Source organism: Durio zibethinus, chromosome 25, assembly GCF_047325235.1.
Source record: "Durio zibethinus cultivar Kanyao isolate XHJ-2024 chromosome 25, ASM4732523v1, whole genome shotgun sequence".
Classification (NCBI taxonomy): domain Eukaryota; kingdom Viridiplantae; phylum Streptophyta; class Magnoliopsida; order Malvales; family Malvaceae; genus Durio; species Durio zibethinus.
This window is the reverse complement of record NC_143186.1, coordinates 1,286,697-1,307,341: the sequence shown is the minus strand read 5'-3', so window position 1 is coordinate 1,307,341 and position 20,645 is coordinate 1,286,697. Positions and strand designations below refer to the sequence as shown.

Below are 20,645 nucleotides of genomic sequence, written 5' to 3'. Positions count from 1 at the left end.
CCATGATTGGGCAGTAGGTGGGTTCTAGCACATCTTCATATTTTTGCCTTGCCAATACTACCTTTTATGGTTTTTAAATTCATATAATGGTCCCCTAAGCCTTTATGTGAAGTTTAATGGCAAGATGACTCAATTTTTATTTTTCATGATTTATAATTTTTTTTATAATTTAGGATTTTTTTTAATTTTTTGAAGGAGTTTTAGCCCCAAATTTGGTATATGTGATCCCTGTATTTTTTAGCATCCATAAAAAAATTCAGCTAAAAATTCAAAGTATAGAATATTTTATAGCCATTCAAATAAATCATCCCTATTTCAAACACTTGAATGGCTATTGGCTATAAGCTTATAAAAGCTCTTATGCTCTTTAAAGAGGTGTGAGTTATTGTGGTTCCTTGAGGGATAGGTGACCAATATAAGGTTCATGGACTAGCACCTATCACACATCATGTGTACACACCTCTAATGCCACCCCCAATTGTCAGAACCCCTAATGTTACCTGTTAGGTTCTCTAGTGATGCTTCAACAATGGTGCCCTCGGCAAAAAAATGTGGCACTAGCACATGTTTGAGCCCATCATATATGTTGTGGCCTAGAATTTAAACTTCAGGCAAGGCCTCAACCATCAGCGGCCCATATTGGCGCATAGTGTAGGCATATGGTTCAACCATCATCGGCATAAGCTAGCCCTTAGTATGGGCACTTGCCTCAACCACCATCATTGTAAGCTAGCCCTTGGTATGGGCACATGCCTCATCAGTATCAATAGAAGATGGGACTTGGTGTAGGCAATTGCCTCAAACACCATTGCCATATGTTGGACCTTAATACGGGCACATGCTTAGACCACCATCAGCACCTACGGACCTTTGGTGCAAGATATACATATTTTAAAAAAGTTTCCCTATTTTAGACACTTTAATGTCTATTACTTGCATATCTATAAAATCTCTCATGCTCTTTAGGTGGTGGTTGTTTGGGCCTATTCTTCCCTTACGGAAGGAGTAGGTGTGCGTGATGGGGCTATCATTATGTACATCCACGACAATGTCCCTAGAGTAAAATCCTAGTCGTGCATGCTTTCTGGCCATTTTGTTTGGTGACTAGTTGCACCAATGACCCATAAGCACTCATGGTCTCGACTGGTTGGGGTATATCCAAAAAAAGAGGCTCAGCTATACTGAGCTCAAGCCCATGCTTATGGTTGATACTACCCCAAACCTAGACCAAGTCCTTGAATTGGGTAACAACTCTATAGGCTGGCCAACATCTTGAAAGAATGCTATCTAGTTGATCCTATTAGTAGTCATATGCTGTCTCAAAGATTAAGCCATGCATGTGTAAGTATGAACTAATTCAGACTGTGAAACTATGAATGGCTCATTAAATTAGTTATAATTTGTTTGATGATATCTACTACTTGGATAACCATTGTAATTCTAGAGCTAATACATGTAACAAACCCCAATTTCTGGAAAAGATGCATTTGTTAGATAAAAGGTCAACATGGGCTTCGCCCATTACTTTCATGATTCATTATAACTCAATGGATCACACAGCCTTTGTGTCAGCGGTGCATCATTCAAATTTTTGCCTTATCAACTTTTGATGGTAAGACAGTGGCCTACTATGGTGGTGATAGGTGACAAAGAATTAAGGTTAATTCTAGAGTGGGAGCCTAAGAAACGGCTACCACATCTAAAGAATGCAATAGGCACACAAATTACCCAATGTTGACACCAGGAGGTAGTGACAATAAATACCAATACCGGGCTCTGTAAGTCTACTAATTGGAATGACTACAATCTAAATCCTTTAATGAGGATCCATTAGAAGGTAAGTTCGGTGCCAACAACCATGACAATTCCAGCTCCAATGGCATATATTTAAGTTGTTGTAGTTAAAAAGCTCATAGTTGGAACTAGGGTTTGGTCATCTGGTCTGCCTCACAATGAGCATCGATCTACTTATCCCTACTATCAATGATGCACTCCTAGCCGTAATCAACTAGGTCATTCCTTCAACGTATTACTTTGAAGAAATTAAAATGCTTAAAGTAGGTCTATGCTTGTATACATTAGCATGGGATAACATCATAGGATTTCATCTGCTGAGCTATTTTTCTAGAATGGGCTAATTATAATGAAAATGACTTAACAAGTAAGTTTTTCTCACCAACCAAAGAAACAAAATGTAACAAAGTCAAAAAATCAATATCTATACACCTAAACTAAATAAAACTTGCATTAAAAAGTTTGTAATTCTTAAGATTCCATTTGGTTCCCAAGAACACGTCCTAGAAAAGTTACAGGAAAAGAATGACTTGAAGTTACACAAATTTCACTTATTCAGCTTAATTAGCCCTTCCTATTTTTCCCTTTAAAAATAAAAAAAATAATAGTTTTTAAAAAAATATAAGAAAAAATTATGTCACTCATTATGAAAGCTTTGTAGTGTTGATCAGGGGAAAGTGGAAGACTTTGAGGTGATCCAAAGTTAAAGGAGAGAGGTTTTGGCTTTTGAGACTATAGAATAAGAAATAAATAAAAACCCTAGTGAAACTCAAAGAAGAGAACTTTTGGCTTTTGAGAGCAAGCATGAGGGTAGCTGAGAAATAATAAGAAAATGGGAAATGGGAAATGTTTATGCTTTTTAAAAGCAAATGAAACAAGAAAGAAAAGTGCATTTTTTTTAATAAAAAACAATTATTTGAAAGATTTTAAAATGCATAGCAGAATTTGTTAAGAATAATGGAATACCAATTCTTTCTCCGATCTCTCTGGGTTTGCTCTATTTAAAATGATTGAAAACTGTTGGTTGTGTTTTCTTGTGTATATGTGCTCATGGTAACCATTGTTGGTTTTCTCCTTCAATATTTGTCACGGATGGGGTTGGTGAAATCTTGGACATCATTCTTGGTCTTATGTAAAATTGTTCCAATGCTTATACCTAACTCGTTAACTTAAAATTGCAATGCCAAACAACATACAAATTCTAATAAAAATTCCAATTTACCACCAGTAATTTGCAAGAATCACACAAGTAGAACTTTCAATTGCAATATTTAATATAAAAATAATTATAGATTTAAAATTTAAAATTTAAAATTTAAAATTTAAAATTATTAAATATTATTTTTAAAAATAATTGCATAACATAAAATAATTAAATTTTAATTTTAATTTTCATTACAATCTATAATTGACTGTAATTTTATTAAATAAAATTGGAAAAATACAAATATGCCCTCATTCATTTTTTTTTTTTGGTAAAAAATGAAATATTTATCAATTTTTTAAATACGTCAAACAATAATATGATCATATAGTTGATATGTAATTTTAATTGCTTTTAAAATAGTACTGGTATAGTTTTATTCTATAAACCGTAAAATATTCTTTGGGATTATTTTATTTTATACTTAGTAAATGAATGATTTTAAGATTTTTTTAGCAAAAATTTTTAAAAAATAAAAACAGCTTATGGCCTTTGCATGAAAGCACTGGCATTGTACAATTCTCTCGAGAAAGCTAAAGGTATTAAAGAAGACAAACTGTGTGAATCACCTAGGTGATTTGTCGAGTAGTAGATGGAAAAACTAAAAACTCAGCCACCAGAGTCCTTAAAGGCCATGTTGGAGCGGGTGTGGCCCAATTCAGGGCTTTCTGGCTTTTTAGGTTGCCTCGGTCCTACATATCATCTCTTGCCTTCTAGTGGACAATCTGTAGTTGGTTTTCCCTTATCTCATTCCTTGCCTCTTCCCCCGCTGCTCAACTTATTTCAAGTAAAGGTGTGTATAATTCAGTTTTAATCAAATTAATCAATCAAATCAATTTAATTTATTGATTTAATTCGATCAATTGATTGGTTATTGAATTCATTTCAATCGATTAATGAAAATAATTTTTTAAAAATTTTGGTTTCGGTTAATTCAATTTGAAAATCAAATTAACCAAAATTTAATCGAAATATAACATAATTCAATTATAAAATGAAAAATACATGAAATAAATCATTTAATTTCATAACTTGTTAGAGTTTTTAACATAATACTTTGATATTTGAATATTTTATTGGATAATTTTATTTAATTTGTTTAAAATATAAGAAATTAAGAGTTTAAATTATAATTTAACGTAAATATATATTATTTGGTTAATCAAAAAAATTAACCAAACCGACCGAATTAAATTTGGTCAGTTAATTTTTGAAATTTATAAATTCAATTTGGTTTACGAAAATAAAATAATATAATTCAGTTAATTCAATTTTGGATAATTCAGTTCGAAATTAACTGAACCAACCGAATAAGCACTCTTAATATCAAGTGTTTCCTATTTGGTAGTTCACTAATAGTCAGGTGTTTACCAACAAATTAAATTAAATAAATAAAAATAACATAATAAAATCACAATAGTCACAAACACTTCCTCTACCTATTACTACTATTTCTAATCATAATAATTTTTTTAATAAAAAAAATCAATTTGAAAGCTTATCAACTTTTGAATCAATTACTATATTATTGGAGTTGGTATTTAATATTATGAGTTTGAAGAAGCTTATATAAGTGATATCTTTTTCAATTTAAAAAATTGTTAAAAAAAAAAAACTAAGGATAGATTAGAACTTAAAAAAATAAATTTGGGAGTTCAATTTCTTAACTCCACTCAAATGGTAAAATTGAGATAAAAGTTAAATAAATACTTTAGATTGAAACCATATACCCTATGAAAAGCTCATACCACTATTGCTCCTTTTGAGGAATTTTATATTTAAGATTTTAATCTAACCTTCATTTTTATGTCTCATATGTCAAAAGAAAAAAATCAATCTTGTACCACTACCCTTTGATCTTAAGTGAATACTAAATAAACAATATACTTTATTAAGAACAATCAACTATTTAAATAATCCTAAATATTAAATAATTTACATGTTAAATAAATAAATAATTTAACATATTAAATAAATAAATAATAATTCAAATATAATAGTCTATCACTTATTATTCACATTACATAAACTAATAATATAATTAAATACAATATAATAAAACACCATTAAATAATCTTATATTTCTTAAATTGAATATAAAAGTTTTATATTTTTCTCGACAAAGTCGAACGTAAAAATTTTAGCATTATTCGAAATTTATCAAACAAAACTATTCAAGAGAAGAATCAAATCAAATTGAATTTAAAAAAATTATTTGATTGAGTTCAAGTCAACTTTTATTAGAATTTTATTAAAAGATAAAATGTAAAATATAATATTTTAAAAATAAATAGAAATACTGTAATATGTATGTTTTAAATTAAAATTAATTTATTTTATATGGATGAATAAAAATATGATTTTATTAGATTTGACAATTTTAAACATATACGGTGACATGATATCAAAATGGCACAAGAAAAATCATATAGGTTTTGGAAAAATAAGTTTTTTTTTTAATCACGTCAACATAAATTTTGACACGTATAAGACAGAGAAAATATGTTTAATTAAACGTGTCATACAAGTACATAAATAAAACATATAAAACATATTGGTCACATTTGACACGTTTAACACATTTAATAGTTTATAAATTTATTTTAATTTAATATAAATATATAAAACTATTTTAATTTAATAGTTTTTTATTTTACAAAGTATTGATTTTGATACGAAATTTATAATAAAATATTTAAAAGAAAATGGTATAGTTAGTTTTATTCAATTATTGTAATTATTCTTTTAAATAATTAATTTATTATTGATTTATTTTATTATTTTATCACAATAAAAACAAAAACAAAGAACTTTTACTTTAATAGAATTCTAAGCTATCCCACCCTTAGTCCATATACTTAATAGGCCCACCCAAAATGTTTTTAGCTCCATCTACCTCAAAATACAGCACCTAAGCATATGATGAACAGCAACTGAACTAAAGTTCAAAAGCTAACTACATCTTAACGATATTATAATGTGTCAGAATAGTAGCATCACATATTATTCACATATTTTAAATATAATCGTTTATCACATATTATTCACAGTACATAAACTAATATAATAAAACATCATTAAATAATCTTATATTTCTTTAATTGAATATAAAAATTTTATATTTTTCTCGACAAAGTCGAACGTAAAAAAATTAACATTATTCATAATTTATCGAATAAAATTATTCGAGAGAAGAATCATATCAAATTAAATTTTAAAAAATTATTTGATTGAGTTCAAGCCAACTTTTATTAGAATTTTATTAAAAGATAAAATGTAAAAAATGATATTTTAAAAATAAATAGAAATACTATAGTATGTATGTTTTAAATTAAAATTAATTTATTTTACATGGATGCAAAAAAAAATATGATTTTATTAGATTTGATAATTTTAAATATATACAGTGACATGATATCAAAACAACATGGGAAAACTCATATAGGTTTTAGAAAAATATGTTCCATGTTTGATGACGTTGACATAAATTTTGACACGTATAAAACAAAGAAAGTATATTTAATTAAACGTGTCATATAATTACATAAATAAAACATGTGAAACATACTAGTCACATTTGACATGTTTAACACATTTAATAGTTTTTATATTTATTTTAATTTAATATAAATATATAAATATATTTTAGTTTTATTAGTTTTTTATTTTAAAAATTAATGATTTTGATATGAAATTTATAATAAAATATTTAAAAGTAAATGGTATAATTAGTTTTATTGAATTATTGTAATTATTCTTTTAAACAATTAATTTATTATTGATTTATTCAATTATTTTATCAAAGTAAAAACAAAAATAAAGAACTTTATTTGTAATATACTCTAATAAAGATCAAATTTAATTTTATTATATTATTATAATAGAAATAATTTGTAATAGTAACGTAAAATATTTAATAGATAAATAGTTTTCGTTATATTATTAAATTAATGTTTTTAAAATAAAATTATACTTAATTTAAACTCCAATTATTTCAAAATAATTCCTAGGTCAATTCATATTTAAATTAATTTAGATTTAGATGAATCCCAACTTAAATCAAATTTGGATCAATTTAAATTTTGGTGAGTTACGTTTGTTTTGGGTTTTAGATTAGATGGCTTCATATCGTTAACTTTTTAAGATCAAATATGATTGGGTCAAATTCTACTTGGGGTGTGAACGGATTTTTGGGTTGAAGTCAAAATAGTCAGGTTTGGTTGGATGGTAGATGATTTTGACCAGAAGACTAAAACAAGAAAACTGGGAAAGGCGGGTAATTTTGCTCTATCAAAAGAATAAGGTGCCAAATGCCAATGCCTTGCCACCCTCTTTCTATTTCTATATCCTCAGCCTTAAAAATGGCAAAATCTTAGAAACCAATGTTGGTAACAATGGTATGCCCCCTATCTTTCTTTTTTTTCTAAAATCCCCAATTACCCATTGTTCTATTTTATCCCTCTTTCTTTATTTCAGCCTTTTCGGTATTAGCTTCCTTTTTTTCTTCTCCTCTATTTATAATGTCATTTTATATTTCCTTGTGTTAAGCTAGTATTGCTATTCTCTCTGTCTTTCTCTATATACTCACATATAAATATGCATGTATGTAAATATATGTATATATTCTTTGTTTTGTGGTTTTATTTCATCCTTTTTGTTTCTGTATTTTAACATCAAGATTTGAATTTGATCATGTATGGTTTTTCTCTTTTCTTTTTTAAATTATATGTTTCATTGGAATTTGTTGATGTCAATGATTTTGTTTTTTTGTTGTGTTTAAAATTTTGTTTAGAATCTTGGGAATCTTTATATTTTGGGAGTGAGAGTTTAGGGATCAAAATAAGTTCAAAGTTCAACTTTTTTCCCTTTTAGGAAGAAGGGAAATGAAAAGAGAAAAATATGATTTCTTTTGCCTTTGATTGGAAAGATAGAATATTTCCATGAGCGTTTCTTAGATCCTTGGTCTTGGAGTTTAAAATCCATGCAAAATGTTTCTGATTTCTATGCTTTGGTAATGCCAAGTGTAGTTTGCTTTCCTTTTCCTAATTTAATGGTAGACTACTCCATGCCATCCTTGATGTTTTATTTGCATGCACGTATGTTTGTTCCCCACTGGTAGGGACATAATATGTGGACCATAAGCTATAAGTTTATGAACTAGTAGCTATAATGAGTTCTACACTTGAACATCAAGGGTCGGTCTTTGAAGGAAATACATTGTTATAGTTTCGTTTCCTTGTATACCATCTAATATTCATATAGATATTGTAGCTTTGTTCAAACCCAAATGCTATTCTTATTGATAGATGCCATAGGAAAGAATTGAGCAGTCCTGCCAGGATGGGTGTCAGCTTCAAATATTGGGATAACTGTGTTGATCTTGAGGACATGGAAGCAATGTGGAAACGACCTGAAATGAGAACATAGTGGATAGATGCTGGGGAGACTGAAGGACAAAGAGTTCACCTATCAAGGGATCCTGATGGACAGCCTTATTTGACACAAATAGAGATGAGGGTAGGCAACTTGAACAATATATCATTTAGTTTTTGAGGCAATAGTAAGCTATTATTAGAGAATTGAGAAGTTTAATCTCAATAAGTAGTTTTTTTTTTCATAAAGTTTGAACGATTAAGGAGTTAAAAGTTTTATTATTACATTTAATCTTGATATATTTAATCTTAAAAAGTAGTTTTCTTACAGTTTGAATGGTTAAGATGTTTTTATGGGAAAACACTTATTTACAGCTAGTTGTAATCTTATAATCTATATATTTATATTTGTATCCCTAGAATTAAGTATTTGTATCCCTAGAATTAAGGACAAAAAATTAGGATAGACAATCTCTCAATTATAGGATTAATTTTTTAGGAATATTTAGTTTCCTAGTTTAACCCTTAGTTAGTTGTATATAAACCTAAGGTTCTTGTATAATTCTTAATGAGCAGTTTTTCAATATACATTCAGTTTTCACACTGATTTATTTCTTAGTTTTTTCACATGGTATTAGAGCTTTAGGCTTTTCTTAGGAAGCAAAATTTTCAGCCTTCATTGCTGACTTTTTTAGGCCTTCATTACCGATCCCTTTCAAAAAAAGATATCATTACCATCCAATTTGAGGAAATGTTAACTGAGAAAATTACTGGAGTATTACAGATGTCTCAGAAACAATGATAGTTCAATAGGGAAAAGATTGAAAAGCTGAGAAACTTATTGAAAATCCTTGAAAAATCTATTGTGGTATGTTTTTTAGGTAAGGTTTCTAGTTCAGGTAAAGCTTCCGGTTCTCATGGATTAAATGTCTCGGCTAAGCCTATTACGAGTTCTTGGGTCATTGACTCAGGAGCCACAGACCACATGACACATTCCTCACAAAAGTTTAGTACATATAACATGTGTCCTAGTAATAAGAAAATTATTGTTGCAGATGGTTCACTTACCACAGTGGCAGGATTACGAGATGTTCAAGTTAATCCCTTGTTTGTTCTCAAAAATGTTCTTCATGTTCCTGGATTGTCTACTAATCTGATATCTATACAAAAACGTACAAGAGATATGAATTGCAAAGTAACTTTTTATCCCTCTTATTGTGAATTTCAGGACCAAAGTTCGGAAAAGATTATTAGACTTGCTAAAGAAAAGGATGGACTATACTATCTTGAGACATCAAATAACATAAGTAGTATCAAGAATAGTTTACCTTTGTCATTTCTTTCTAAAAGATCTTTCAATAAAGACAAAATCTGGTTTTATGATTTTCATCTTGGACATCCTTCTTTTGGAACCTTGAGAAACATGTTTCCTTTTTTGTTCAAAGGATTAAATGTTGTAGATTTTTATTGTGATGTTTGCGAACTTGCAAAGCATAGACGTGTGTATTTTCCAATCAGTAACAAAAAAAGTTCTACTCCCTTTTACTTGATTCATAGTGACATTTGGGGTCCCTCTACAATTTTTAATATTTTTGGTAATAGATAATTTATTTTATTCATAGATGATTGTACCAAAGTCTCTTGGGCTTTTTTACTTAAATCCAAATCAAATGTGAATAGTGTGTTTTTAAGCTTCGAAAACATGATCCAAAATTAATTTGGAGTGAGAATCAAGAGATTTAGGTCTGATAATGCAAGAGACTACCTCAACCAGAGTCTATCTACTTATTTTCAAAAAGAGAGGATTATCCATGAGTCATCTTGTGTTAATACTCCACAGCAGAATGGAGTGACAGAGAGAAAAAATAATCATTTACTAGCCACAACCTGAGAATTTCTTTTTCAAGCAAATGTACCTAAATTTTACTGAGGGGAAGCTGTTCTCACTGTCATAGATATTATAAATAGGTTACCGTCAAGGGTTTTGGGATTTAAAATTTTTATGAAACTACTCTCACAATTTTATCCCAACTTCAATACCACAAACAATCTCACACCTAGGATATTTGATTATACATCATTTATTCATGTTCACAGTCATAACAGGGGAAAGTTGGATCCAAGAGCAATTAAGTGTATTTTTGTGGGGTATTCTTCAACTCAAAAAGGATATAAGTGCTATCATCCTCTTATCAAAAAATTTTATATGTCTGCAAATGTCATTTTTGAAGAAAGTAAATCATGTTTTACTCAACTTTATCTTCAGGGGGAGACTTCATTCATGGAAGATAAGGATAAAGATTTTTTTTTGCTTGATTTGTCCCCTTCTTCAACATTTACACCTATTAATTCTTCTGAGTCGAAACTTGTGTCTGCTGAGCCCAAGTTAAACACTGAATTTGAGTCTGAACCCATTCCAAATATAAAAGATGTGACAAAGGATAATATTGTTTTTGATTCTATGAAGAAATTACAAGTGTACTCAAGAAAGAAAGTTTCAGATCCTGAACCAGTACCAGTCCAAGAACCTGATCCTAACTCTAGAAATGAGATAACTACAGTTTTTGACTCTGTTTCTCAAAATGAGTATGAATCTTCTAAAACTATAACTAGTGATTATGATCTACCTATTGCCATGAGAAAAGAAACCAGAGAATGTACTAAACATCCACTATACCCAATCTCTACTTTTATGTCATTTGAAAAATTCTCACCATCTCACAAAAATTTTCTTATGAGCTTAAACATTATTTCTGTTCCAACTACATTATCTGAGACATTATCCAGTGAGAAATGAAGGCCTTAGAGAAAAATCAGACATGAAAACTGGTAGAGTTGCCTAAAGGAAAAAATTCAATAGGGTGTGAATGGGTTTTCACTGTAAAATACAAAGCAGATGGTACTGTTGAAAGGTATAAAGCTAGGTTAGTGGCTAAGGGCTACACTCAAACCTATGGAGTGGATTATCAGCAAACTTTCGCTCCAGTTGCCAAGATGAATACAGTTAGGATTTTGTTATCATTGGCTACAAATTACAATTGGCAGCTTCAACAATTTGATGTAAAGAATGCTTTTCTACATGGTGATTTGGAAGAAAAAATATATATGAAGGTTTCACCGGGATTTGGAGGTCATCTAGAAGCAAACAAAGTATGCAGGCTAAAAAAAGCTTTATATGGCCTTAAACAGTCTCTTAGGGCTTGGTTCAGGAGATTTGCCAAAGTGATGCTAGCAATGGGACATAAATAGAGTCAAAAAGATCACACATTATTTATCAAGCACTCTTATTCAGAGAGAGTCATAATTCTATTAGTGTATGTTGATGATATAATTGTAACTGGAGATGATGAAAAAGAGAAAGAATCTCTAAAATAGTGTTTGGCTAAAGAATTTGAGATTAAAGAGCTAAAGAGATTGAAGTACTTCCTAGGAATTGAAGTAGCTCACTCACGGCATGGTATCTTCATCTCACAATAGAAATATGTGATAGATCTTCTGAAGGAAACTAGAAAACTCGAATGTAAACTTGCAAATACCCCTATAGATCCTAATCATAAAATTAGAGAAGCTAATGAAGATGCTATTGTAAATAGAGAGATGTACCAAAGATTAGTTGGAAGACTCATTTATCTCTCACATACTAGACCCGATATAGCATATGTTGTGAGTGTAGTAAGTCAATTTATGCATAGTCTTAAAGAAGTGCACCTACAGGCTGTCTACCGTATATTGCACTATTTGAAGGTCATTCCTAGGAGAGGTATCTTATTCAAAAAAAATTCGAGGTTAGTTCTAGAAGCATATACAGATGCTGATTATGCAAGTTCAATAACTGATAGAAGATCCACCTCAGGCTGCTGCACTTTCTTAGGTGGTAATCTTATGACTTGGAGGAGTAAAAAACAGAATATGGTGGCAAGATCAAGTGCTAAAGCAGAGTTCAGACCAATGGCTCAAGGAATTTGTGAACTACTTTGGTTAAAGATTATCCTAGAAGACTTGAAGATCAAGTGGGATGGACCAATGAGACTCTACTGTGATAAAAGTCTGCAATAAGCATTGCACACAATCTTGTGCAACATGACAGAACAAAACACATTGAAGTAGATCGATATTTCATAAAGGAGAAACTAGACAGTGGGTTGATTTGTACACCTTATGTATCAACCAAGGGTCAACTTACAGATGTATTGACTAAATGTCTCAACAGTGCAACATTTCAAGAAATTATTTCCAAGTTGGGAATGGAAAACACCTATTCACCAGCTTGAGGGGGAGTGTGGGAAAACACTTATTTACAGCTAGTTGTAATCTTGTAATCTATATATTTGTATTTGTATCCCTAGAATTAAGTATTTGTATCCCTAGAATTAAGGACAAAAAATTAGGATAAACAATCTCTCAATTATAGGATTAATTTTTTAGGAATATTTAGTTTCCTAGTTAGTTGTATATAAACCTAAGGTTCTTGTATAATTCTTAATGAGCAGTTTTTCAATATACATTCAGTTTTCACACTGATTTATATTTTAGTTTTTCCACAGTTTTAAAATTTTTTTATAACACTTATCTCTTCATAAGTAATTTTGTTTTGGTAATTTAGTATTAGTCTCATTTGATCTTATTCATTATTCAAAAACATAAGGATGATCCAATATTCCACTTTGCTTAGTCCTATGCCAAGATAATAATAATAAACTAAAGTCAGTCAGATTTTGCCATAGGGCTTTTGCTTCTAGTTTTTTTTTTTGGCCAATGGCTTTTACTTCTAATTTACCTTGTCTCATGGGGTGCTTTTTCAGGCTGTGGCTGAAATCATTACTCGCAGATATTTTGATTCACAGATAGAGCCAGTATGTCACCTATTACCCAAACACGTAGCCTGTTCCACTGTTTTTCCTTTTAGATCATGTAGAAGTTTCTTATATGATTTTCTCTTACATTTGTGCAAAATTACTCTGGTATGGCAGTATAATTACTGACAAACTATTTATCCAAAAAAATTACTAACAGAAACTCTTCTTAACTAATATGCATATAATAACAAGTATTTCTTGCCAGATCCTAATTTCTGATGGCGAGGTTATGTTTAATATTTTAGGTGTCTAAAATTATTGTTTTGATTTTGGTTTCACTTTCACTCTCACCTCTCACCTTATATATTAAATGAACTATTCTTTTTACAAACCAAAAGAGGGGAAAAGAAAAATAAACAGCACAGATTTGCAAGGGCGTGTCCTAAGGTTTGATAAATTTGAAGCAATAGACAAAGTTCTTCCTGGTGTAATAAAAGCTTAAGTGCAAATTAATTTTGTGTAGCATTTACCAGATTGGTTTAAATCATTCCCTGTTCAGCCTGTGATTATTCTTCACTAGGTTATCATTGGAGCAAATTTCTTAAAAAAAACAAGAACCTTATAATTGTAGAATGGTATAACTTTTTTATTTTAGGTATTCTTCATGGCTAGGCTGTTTTAAGACACCTTAGCAGCTGATGTTTGAGAATTATCTAGCTGACTGGAGATGGGAGATAATAAATAGTCTTTTGGTTGCTTGCAAACCTGCTATGCAGTCAATGTCTACTATTGATCAAACGGTAACTCAATAATCCTTCCATTCCTAGAATGGATGAAAAGGGGAGAGTTTGGACAGGGGGACAGTAATCTCTCAAAGTATTTACTAGTATAAGGGAACTTAATCTACTTTTCCAAGCCTTAGGCTTGGTGGTAAGAGTGACTACTTGCCTGATAATTCTACTAGTTTTGAATTGATGACCAATTGAAGACTGAGTTTTCAGTTGCTCTTCTAATTTTATAAGATAATGCTACTAGTTTTGCCTGATAATGATACAAGTTCTGAACTCTTTATTGTTTATAGGAAATTTTCCATCTCTCTTTCTCCCCCGCCTCCCTATTTGTTTGAATAACCCTGTATCTTTGCTCTCTCTATGTCGTAGGCTTTGACCAATTCTTATAAGCAAAGAAAGAATTGATTTTTTTAACAATTGGAGTTTAACTTCAATATATTGCAGTCAAGATACAAAATTTTTTACTCAAAGATATATTGTGAAACTCATCTGCACATATACTTCATTCTCAAGTGTGGATGCTACAGCAGCCACACTATATCAAGTTAGGGAAAAATGCTTAAAACATTAAAAATCCAATCCTAGGTAGGTCACAAAAGATTCCCTTAATAAGTAATCTCTCTTTGAAGTGAAGTGAATGAATGGAGTATGTAAGGCAAAAAATATTGACCTCATACGATGCAATGATGACTAGTACTTTCTTAAGAAAATCTTGTATTGACGAAAGTAGAATAAACCATGCACTCAATGAAAATTAAGTCAAGGAAAGGACTAAATTTGCAGTGAATTAGCAATATTTCCTTGTGTTACATTCTTTTCTAGCACTAGCTATGTTATGTGCCCATATCCTTTAATATGTATATACTTTACTTAATTTAAGTTGTTCGCGTAGTCTAACTAATTATGCATATTTAATTAAGTCCACTTCAATCAGCTAGCACATAGTTGGCCTGCATGTGCTCTGTTAAGAACATATACTAGTCATGCTATCCATCTTTGATAATCTGTAGAAAAATTGATGTTATTATTATTTTTAATTTTTAAAGTTTGGCATCCTTTCACTGTTCTGAAGGAAATGATTTGTGGTATTGCTGAACTTGAAAGTGACAGACAGCCTCTTGCCATGCGATGTGATAAGAAAAATAAGCTGACTACAACAGGAATCATGCAGATTGCACCACAAACAGCAGAGTGGATGGTCAGGTAAAATATTATGTTTTATTCTTCTCTTGCAGGTGCATCGTAACTAAGCTAACCCTTGTTTGGATTTATGAAGTTGTAGTTTGAAAATACTTGTAGGGAAAGTGATCATTCATTATGCCCAGTCGAAAAGGACCCGGATATTCTATACAGGCCTTTTGTAAGTGTATATTTCGGAGCAACTTACCTTAAATGGTTATCAAACTTTGATAACAAGTGAGTTACTAGTGAAGAATTTGGATCCATCTCAAATATATTACTTATTTGTTATCAGGTTTTTAAATAATGTTGTATTATGTATCTCATCGGTGCTGAATTTGCAGAGTTAGAACTGAAGAGTTTATTGTCAGGGCTTATAAGGGTGGTACAAAGAAAGCAAGTCATAAATCAACCCTGCCATATTGGAAGCATTATCTTTCCATGAAAGAAAGTTTTCCATCCAGGTTTTTATACTCCCTCATGAAAGTTTGGCATTTGAGTATCAAAATTTATGTAAGTACTTGTTGAAAATTTTTCAAGGGAAGTAGGTAGACTGCACAGGTAGTTGACTTAAAATGTTTCATTACAGTATTATTTGTAGATATTGTTTCCTTTTATTAGGTGTTGTCTTTTATTTTTATTCTTTGCAGTTCTTTATGGTTTTTGGCTTTTGCTTTTTCATCTTTTCGGTTTATCTGATTGATATTAAAAATATTGTTTATGAATGAACTTCCAAATGTTTTAACTTGTATGCCATTAAAATTTTAATTTACTCTAAGTTTTGATACTGTAACCAATTTTTGGTAAAAGATCATGTTCTATGGTGAAGCTCACTTGGAATTAGTATATAGTGGTAAGAAAGTGCCAACAGCTTGCACCACCTTACGGTGTTAAAATTTTCTTTCTCTGCATATTATTACAACCTTCTTATTTAGTGGATTTTCCTTGTCATCCAGGAAAATCCTTCCCATTTTTATTCTTATGAAATTTGTACTTAGAAAAAGATGGCTGAGTATCATTGTCTAACAGAACTTTAACTGTTGGTGGCAAGTTCAGATCATATAGATTTTCTTTATATGCACTGTAGAAGTCTGGTCTTCATGCCCTTTTTTGGACTTGATCAACTATCAATGAGGTTAATTTCTAGACAAGTCTTTTATTGTTAAGCTATTGAACTGAAGTTGTTATCTATGTTCTTGAAATTTGAGTTTCTACTTATTTGCATTCACTTCTTAGCATATGTTGTTTAGCTTCTGAAGAGCATATAAACTTTGTCCAGATTGAAGCTGTGCTACCTTTTGAAGCAGATTTCAACCAGTGAAGAGTGAAAGGCTATGTTAGCAGAACTAATGTATCAGTATTGGAATTGATTTCCCTTTGTCATTACATTGCAGAAAACATTTTGATGGTCCTTCACATACTCAAGCACCAACTTCAACCACTTCTCCAACTTCCCCGGTTTCACCAAGCTCAGGTTGTTCCTCTCTCTAAATACTTGGGGTTATTTGATGCTATGTTTAGTCAGTATATTATCAATCTATCTCATAAACGAAAATTTACTTTCATCAACTTGAGTAACAAAAAAGATTTTAGTGCTATGTATCAAAAGCTTACCAATTTAGTTTACATCTAATTTTGTTGGTCTTGTTAAGAAAGCCAAGCATAACAAAAAAAAAAAAAAAAATCTACCATTTTTTGAAATAAAGTAAGACAAATTGAGGCATGGTTTATTCTTTTAGACAAAGAGTATAAAATCTAACACTATGGTTTCTCTTTCACAAATTAACTGTTAGATTTTATACTCATTTTGCATGAAGTAAAAGTTTAATTTAAACAATTCAAGCAGTGAAATAGCAATCATTCAGTAAATTTTCAAATTAGCCTGAATAACATGTATGGATAATTTGCTAAATCCAACATTTGATTCGTTGAATATGGAGCACATAAAATCTGGGGGAATTGATCTCTGCCCTTTTGAAAGATATTCTTCTACTTATTTGTCGTGCATCTCTATATTGCTACCTTAGATGATATGCATTTTTTTTTTTTTTTATGGTGGAGCTGCAGGTGTTGACCTATATTGGAAGTCCAGAGTTTCCTCTGAAGACATGGAACAGATGTGGAATCATCCTGATGTCTCCAAGCAGTGGACTAAATCTAATGAAAGTAGTGGCAAAGTGCGCTTTTCCCTTGATAGTGAGAAAAAAACATATCTTTCTCGAGTAGAACTAAAGGTATGTATCCTGAATCAATTAATATGCTGTCAATTTTAGTAGTTTCCATCATAGTTTCAGAATAAATATTCTTTTTTTTTTTTTTTTTTGACATTTTATCAAGAGTGAAGATAAATTTTTATTACCTTTCCAGTGTTAGAAGTTCTGTATAAGTTTTTATTTTCTTGTGCCAAAGTGCAAATGTTACAGGACCCAAGGTTCAAGTACACTATAAGTAAAACAGGATAAGAATTGGGGAACTGAAACTGGGTTATACTGCTAATTAGTTTCAAGGCTGGGTTTAGATGATGTTTGATTGCTAGAAATAGAGACCTTACGTACTGAAAATTTTTGGCTGCAAAGTATGAAGGACGTTTTAAGGCTGTAGGGATATATGTGAAACCATGGTAAAGTCTATCCGAACTAAGGATTGTAGGATTTTTCTATTGCTAATTGTTTGTAAAATATTTGTTAGCCGAAAATGTTACAAATTAATGGAAGAAGTAGAAAGAGAAAGGGTAACAACCTGGGTTGTTTAAGCAAGCTGTCACACAGAAAAGAGTGAAGTCACACCCTCACAAAGAGCCTTACACTCTTGATTCTGGAAAAGTTTCCCATCATGCCGGTGGTATACTAAAAGTACATGATGATATAGACTTAATTTGAACAGCTATGAATAGAAAAAGGACAAAAAGAATCCACATGCAACTATGTTATTCCATTAAAGTAGTTTTATAATTATTCATTAACAGGTCTATATGCATGTAATAAAATATTGCTTTCTTTAATATTGCCAGGGGTGTTCTTTCATTTTGCATTACATCTTTATCAAAAGTGTTGTTTTTTGAATCATTGACATTTGACATGGATCTTCTGTTGCAGGCAATGGCAGAAATAATTGTTTCCAAGTACTTCAGCACAAGGGGAGTAAAACAAGTGAGTATAGAGTTGGATAAAGAAGGTTTGCAGAAAAGGAAATTGAAATGTTACCTCATTCCTAAATGCAATGTTGAAAATTTGCAAGTATTTCGACTTGAAATGGATCCAGTGGATTAATGTTTGAAGTTTGCTCCTATCTCTTTTTCTTTTATTCTTTTAGAGAAAATACTCTCTTTATTTTTCAGTTCCTTTATTTATTACAAAGCTACCCATTTTTTAAATTTCCTTCCCTTTCTTTAGTATTTTCACAGCTGTTCTTTCTTGGTGATTATTTCATACAACATGATTTTTCTCTGTGATTCTTGATGGTCCTGATTAAACCTATATGGATCATGAGGGTTTCTAGATTTAGTATATTGTTCCCAGTATGACGAAGGAAATGTTACAAAATGTGAAGCTGTTTAATTATCTTTTCTTTTCTTTTTTTGATGTGCTTGGCATGCTGAAGTTTCATATTTTAACAAAATTATATGTTAGACTTGTGACAATTGTTTCTAAGCTTTGGACTAATAGTTGGGAGCTGAGGTCACTGATTTGCCTTGAATTGTAGTCCCTTGGCAGAGACATGTGCTAAAGAGTGATTGAATAAAATGTATTACGCATGAAAACATGCAGGTGGTACAATTGAAATAATGCTTATGTAGCAAGACGTGCACTTGAAATGGGGACAAATTCAGAAGATTGTCGAATATTCTACCATTTCAAGTATCAATAGATTAAAAGAAATAACAAAGATGTTTGGACATGCACAACATAGACCTTCGCATGCACTAGTATGCAACTGTTAATGGGTAGGCTTTTTCGACAATATTGGTAGAGTCTAGACCAGGTTGAACGGTGGAGTTGGTTTCATGTTGTCGACTCCTAATTAACCATTTTGGGGTTGATGTTTACTTGAATTGAGTTTTCCTAAATATGAATATAGCTACTGAACTTTTATGTTTTATGCACTTATTTTATGCTAAATCTCTCTCTTTATTTGTTTTGTCTAACTTTTATCTTGACACTTACATTTTGAACAGTCAGTACTTTGTGCTCTAGCCGAGTTTGTTAGCATGCGCTTTGTAGATGGGAGTGAAGCACGAGGTGGAATAATGGGAATTGACTACTCTACAGCTTTCTGGCTTTACACGTGAGTGAAAATATGACTGAAACTGAATTTCTTTGCTATGAAGAAATGTGTGGAAAAGAACTTAAATTCAATCTGCCCCCTCTATTCTACCTTTTTGTAGCGCCCACGAGAAATTTTAATTAAATTGGCTCCTTGTATGGCCTTGAGTTCAAATGATAGTTGTTTCATGCAACTTAGAAGCATTTTGGATTTGTACTAAAAATGGCACTACATTTACTATCTAAAAAAACGTAATTTACGCACAATTATTAGCTTTTCCCTTTTCTTTAGCACAGTCTAAATGTTGTTCACTTGTCCCCCATCAGTTTTATAGCAATGATTAAATATGTCTGAAATTTGTAATTTTTATATGAAGAGAGGTGGGCTATAGGGCTTGTCGAGTTGATTATGTAGAAGATCTGACAAACCCATTTGTGTCCATGTATTTTGGTGCGGCATATTTAGCTTGGTTATCAGAGTATGAAGGGAGGTATGGTAATTCCCTACAATAACATTTAATGTAGCTGTGCCTATGATTTATTACAAAGTATGTGGCTTCTTTGACTATGAAAACAGGGAAAGGAATCCAAAAAATGTAAATCTTCAAGAGACATGTCCAATGTGGCTTAAATTTGAGCAAATTTTGAGCAGTTATGAAATCTGTAAAAGTTATGTACCAGATCTTGTATGCATTAACAAAATGGAGTTGTATGTTCCCTCCAGTGACTTGTCATAAAGTGATCTCACTTCTTCAGGAATGAAGGGAGCTGCACCATCATGTAACCTGACAGATATCATCATCCAACTTTTATATGGTTCTCCCGTTGAAGTTGCGTTTTGATTTATAAGATTGGTAAATACACCTAATATATGCTTAATTGCTGTTATAAAAAGGATGGATTATTGACATCTGTGAGCAACCATTTTTTTTTTTTTTTTTTAATGTTAATACTACTATGAGAGTCAACGAAAAAAAATTTTAAGTAATTTTTTACCAGACTGTGTGTATAATGAAATAGAATGTCTAGTCTTATGTTATGAACATAACAAAAAAGAAAACACAGAATGATGATATCATCAAAATAAATGCAGCAGCTGATATAGGAACAGACAACTAATTTCAATCCACAGTGCTATTCCTCGGAATCTGTAAAAAATTTGCAATAAAAAATAGTGAGCTTAACGGTTTAAATCAAGCATTGTAAAACAATACTTTCAAATTACAATTTTCAAATCACAATAGTTA

The 20,645-nt window shown here is 30.9% G+C and overlaps 1 protein-coding gene across 1 annotated transcript; it reads left to right on the top strand.

Moving 5' to 3' along the window:
* Nucleotides 1-5,407: 5,407 nt before the first annotated feature.
* On the top strand, nucleotides 5,408-20,240 carry LOC111276397 (transglycosylase). The gene is given in 18 exon segments (XM_089754047.1): nucleotides 5,408-5,430; nucleotides 8,329-8,515; nucleotides 13,173-13,223; nucleotides 15,030-15,160; nucleotides 15,257-15,373; nucleotides 15,481-15,649; nucleotides 15,787-15,852; nucleotides 15,947-15,989; nucleotides 16,193-16,271; nucleotides 16,373-16,453; nucleotides 16,531-16,610; nucleotides 16,930-16,952; nucleotides 17,164-17,370; nucleotides 18,232-18,285; nucleotides 19,311-19,420; nucleotides 19,776-19,894; nucleotides 19,948-20,067; nucleotides 20,155-20,240. Coding segments are annotated over 18 exon segments (1,746 nt in total).
* Nucleotides 20,241-20,645: the final 405 nt, after the last annotated feature.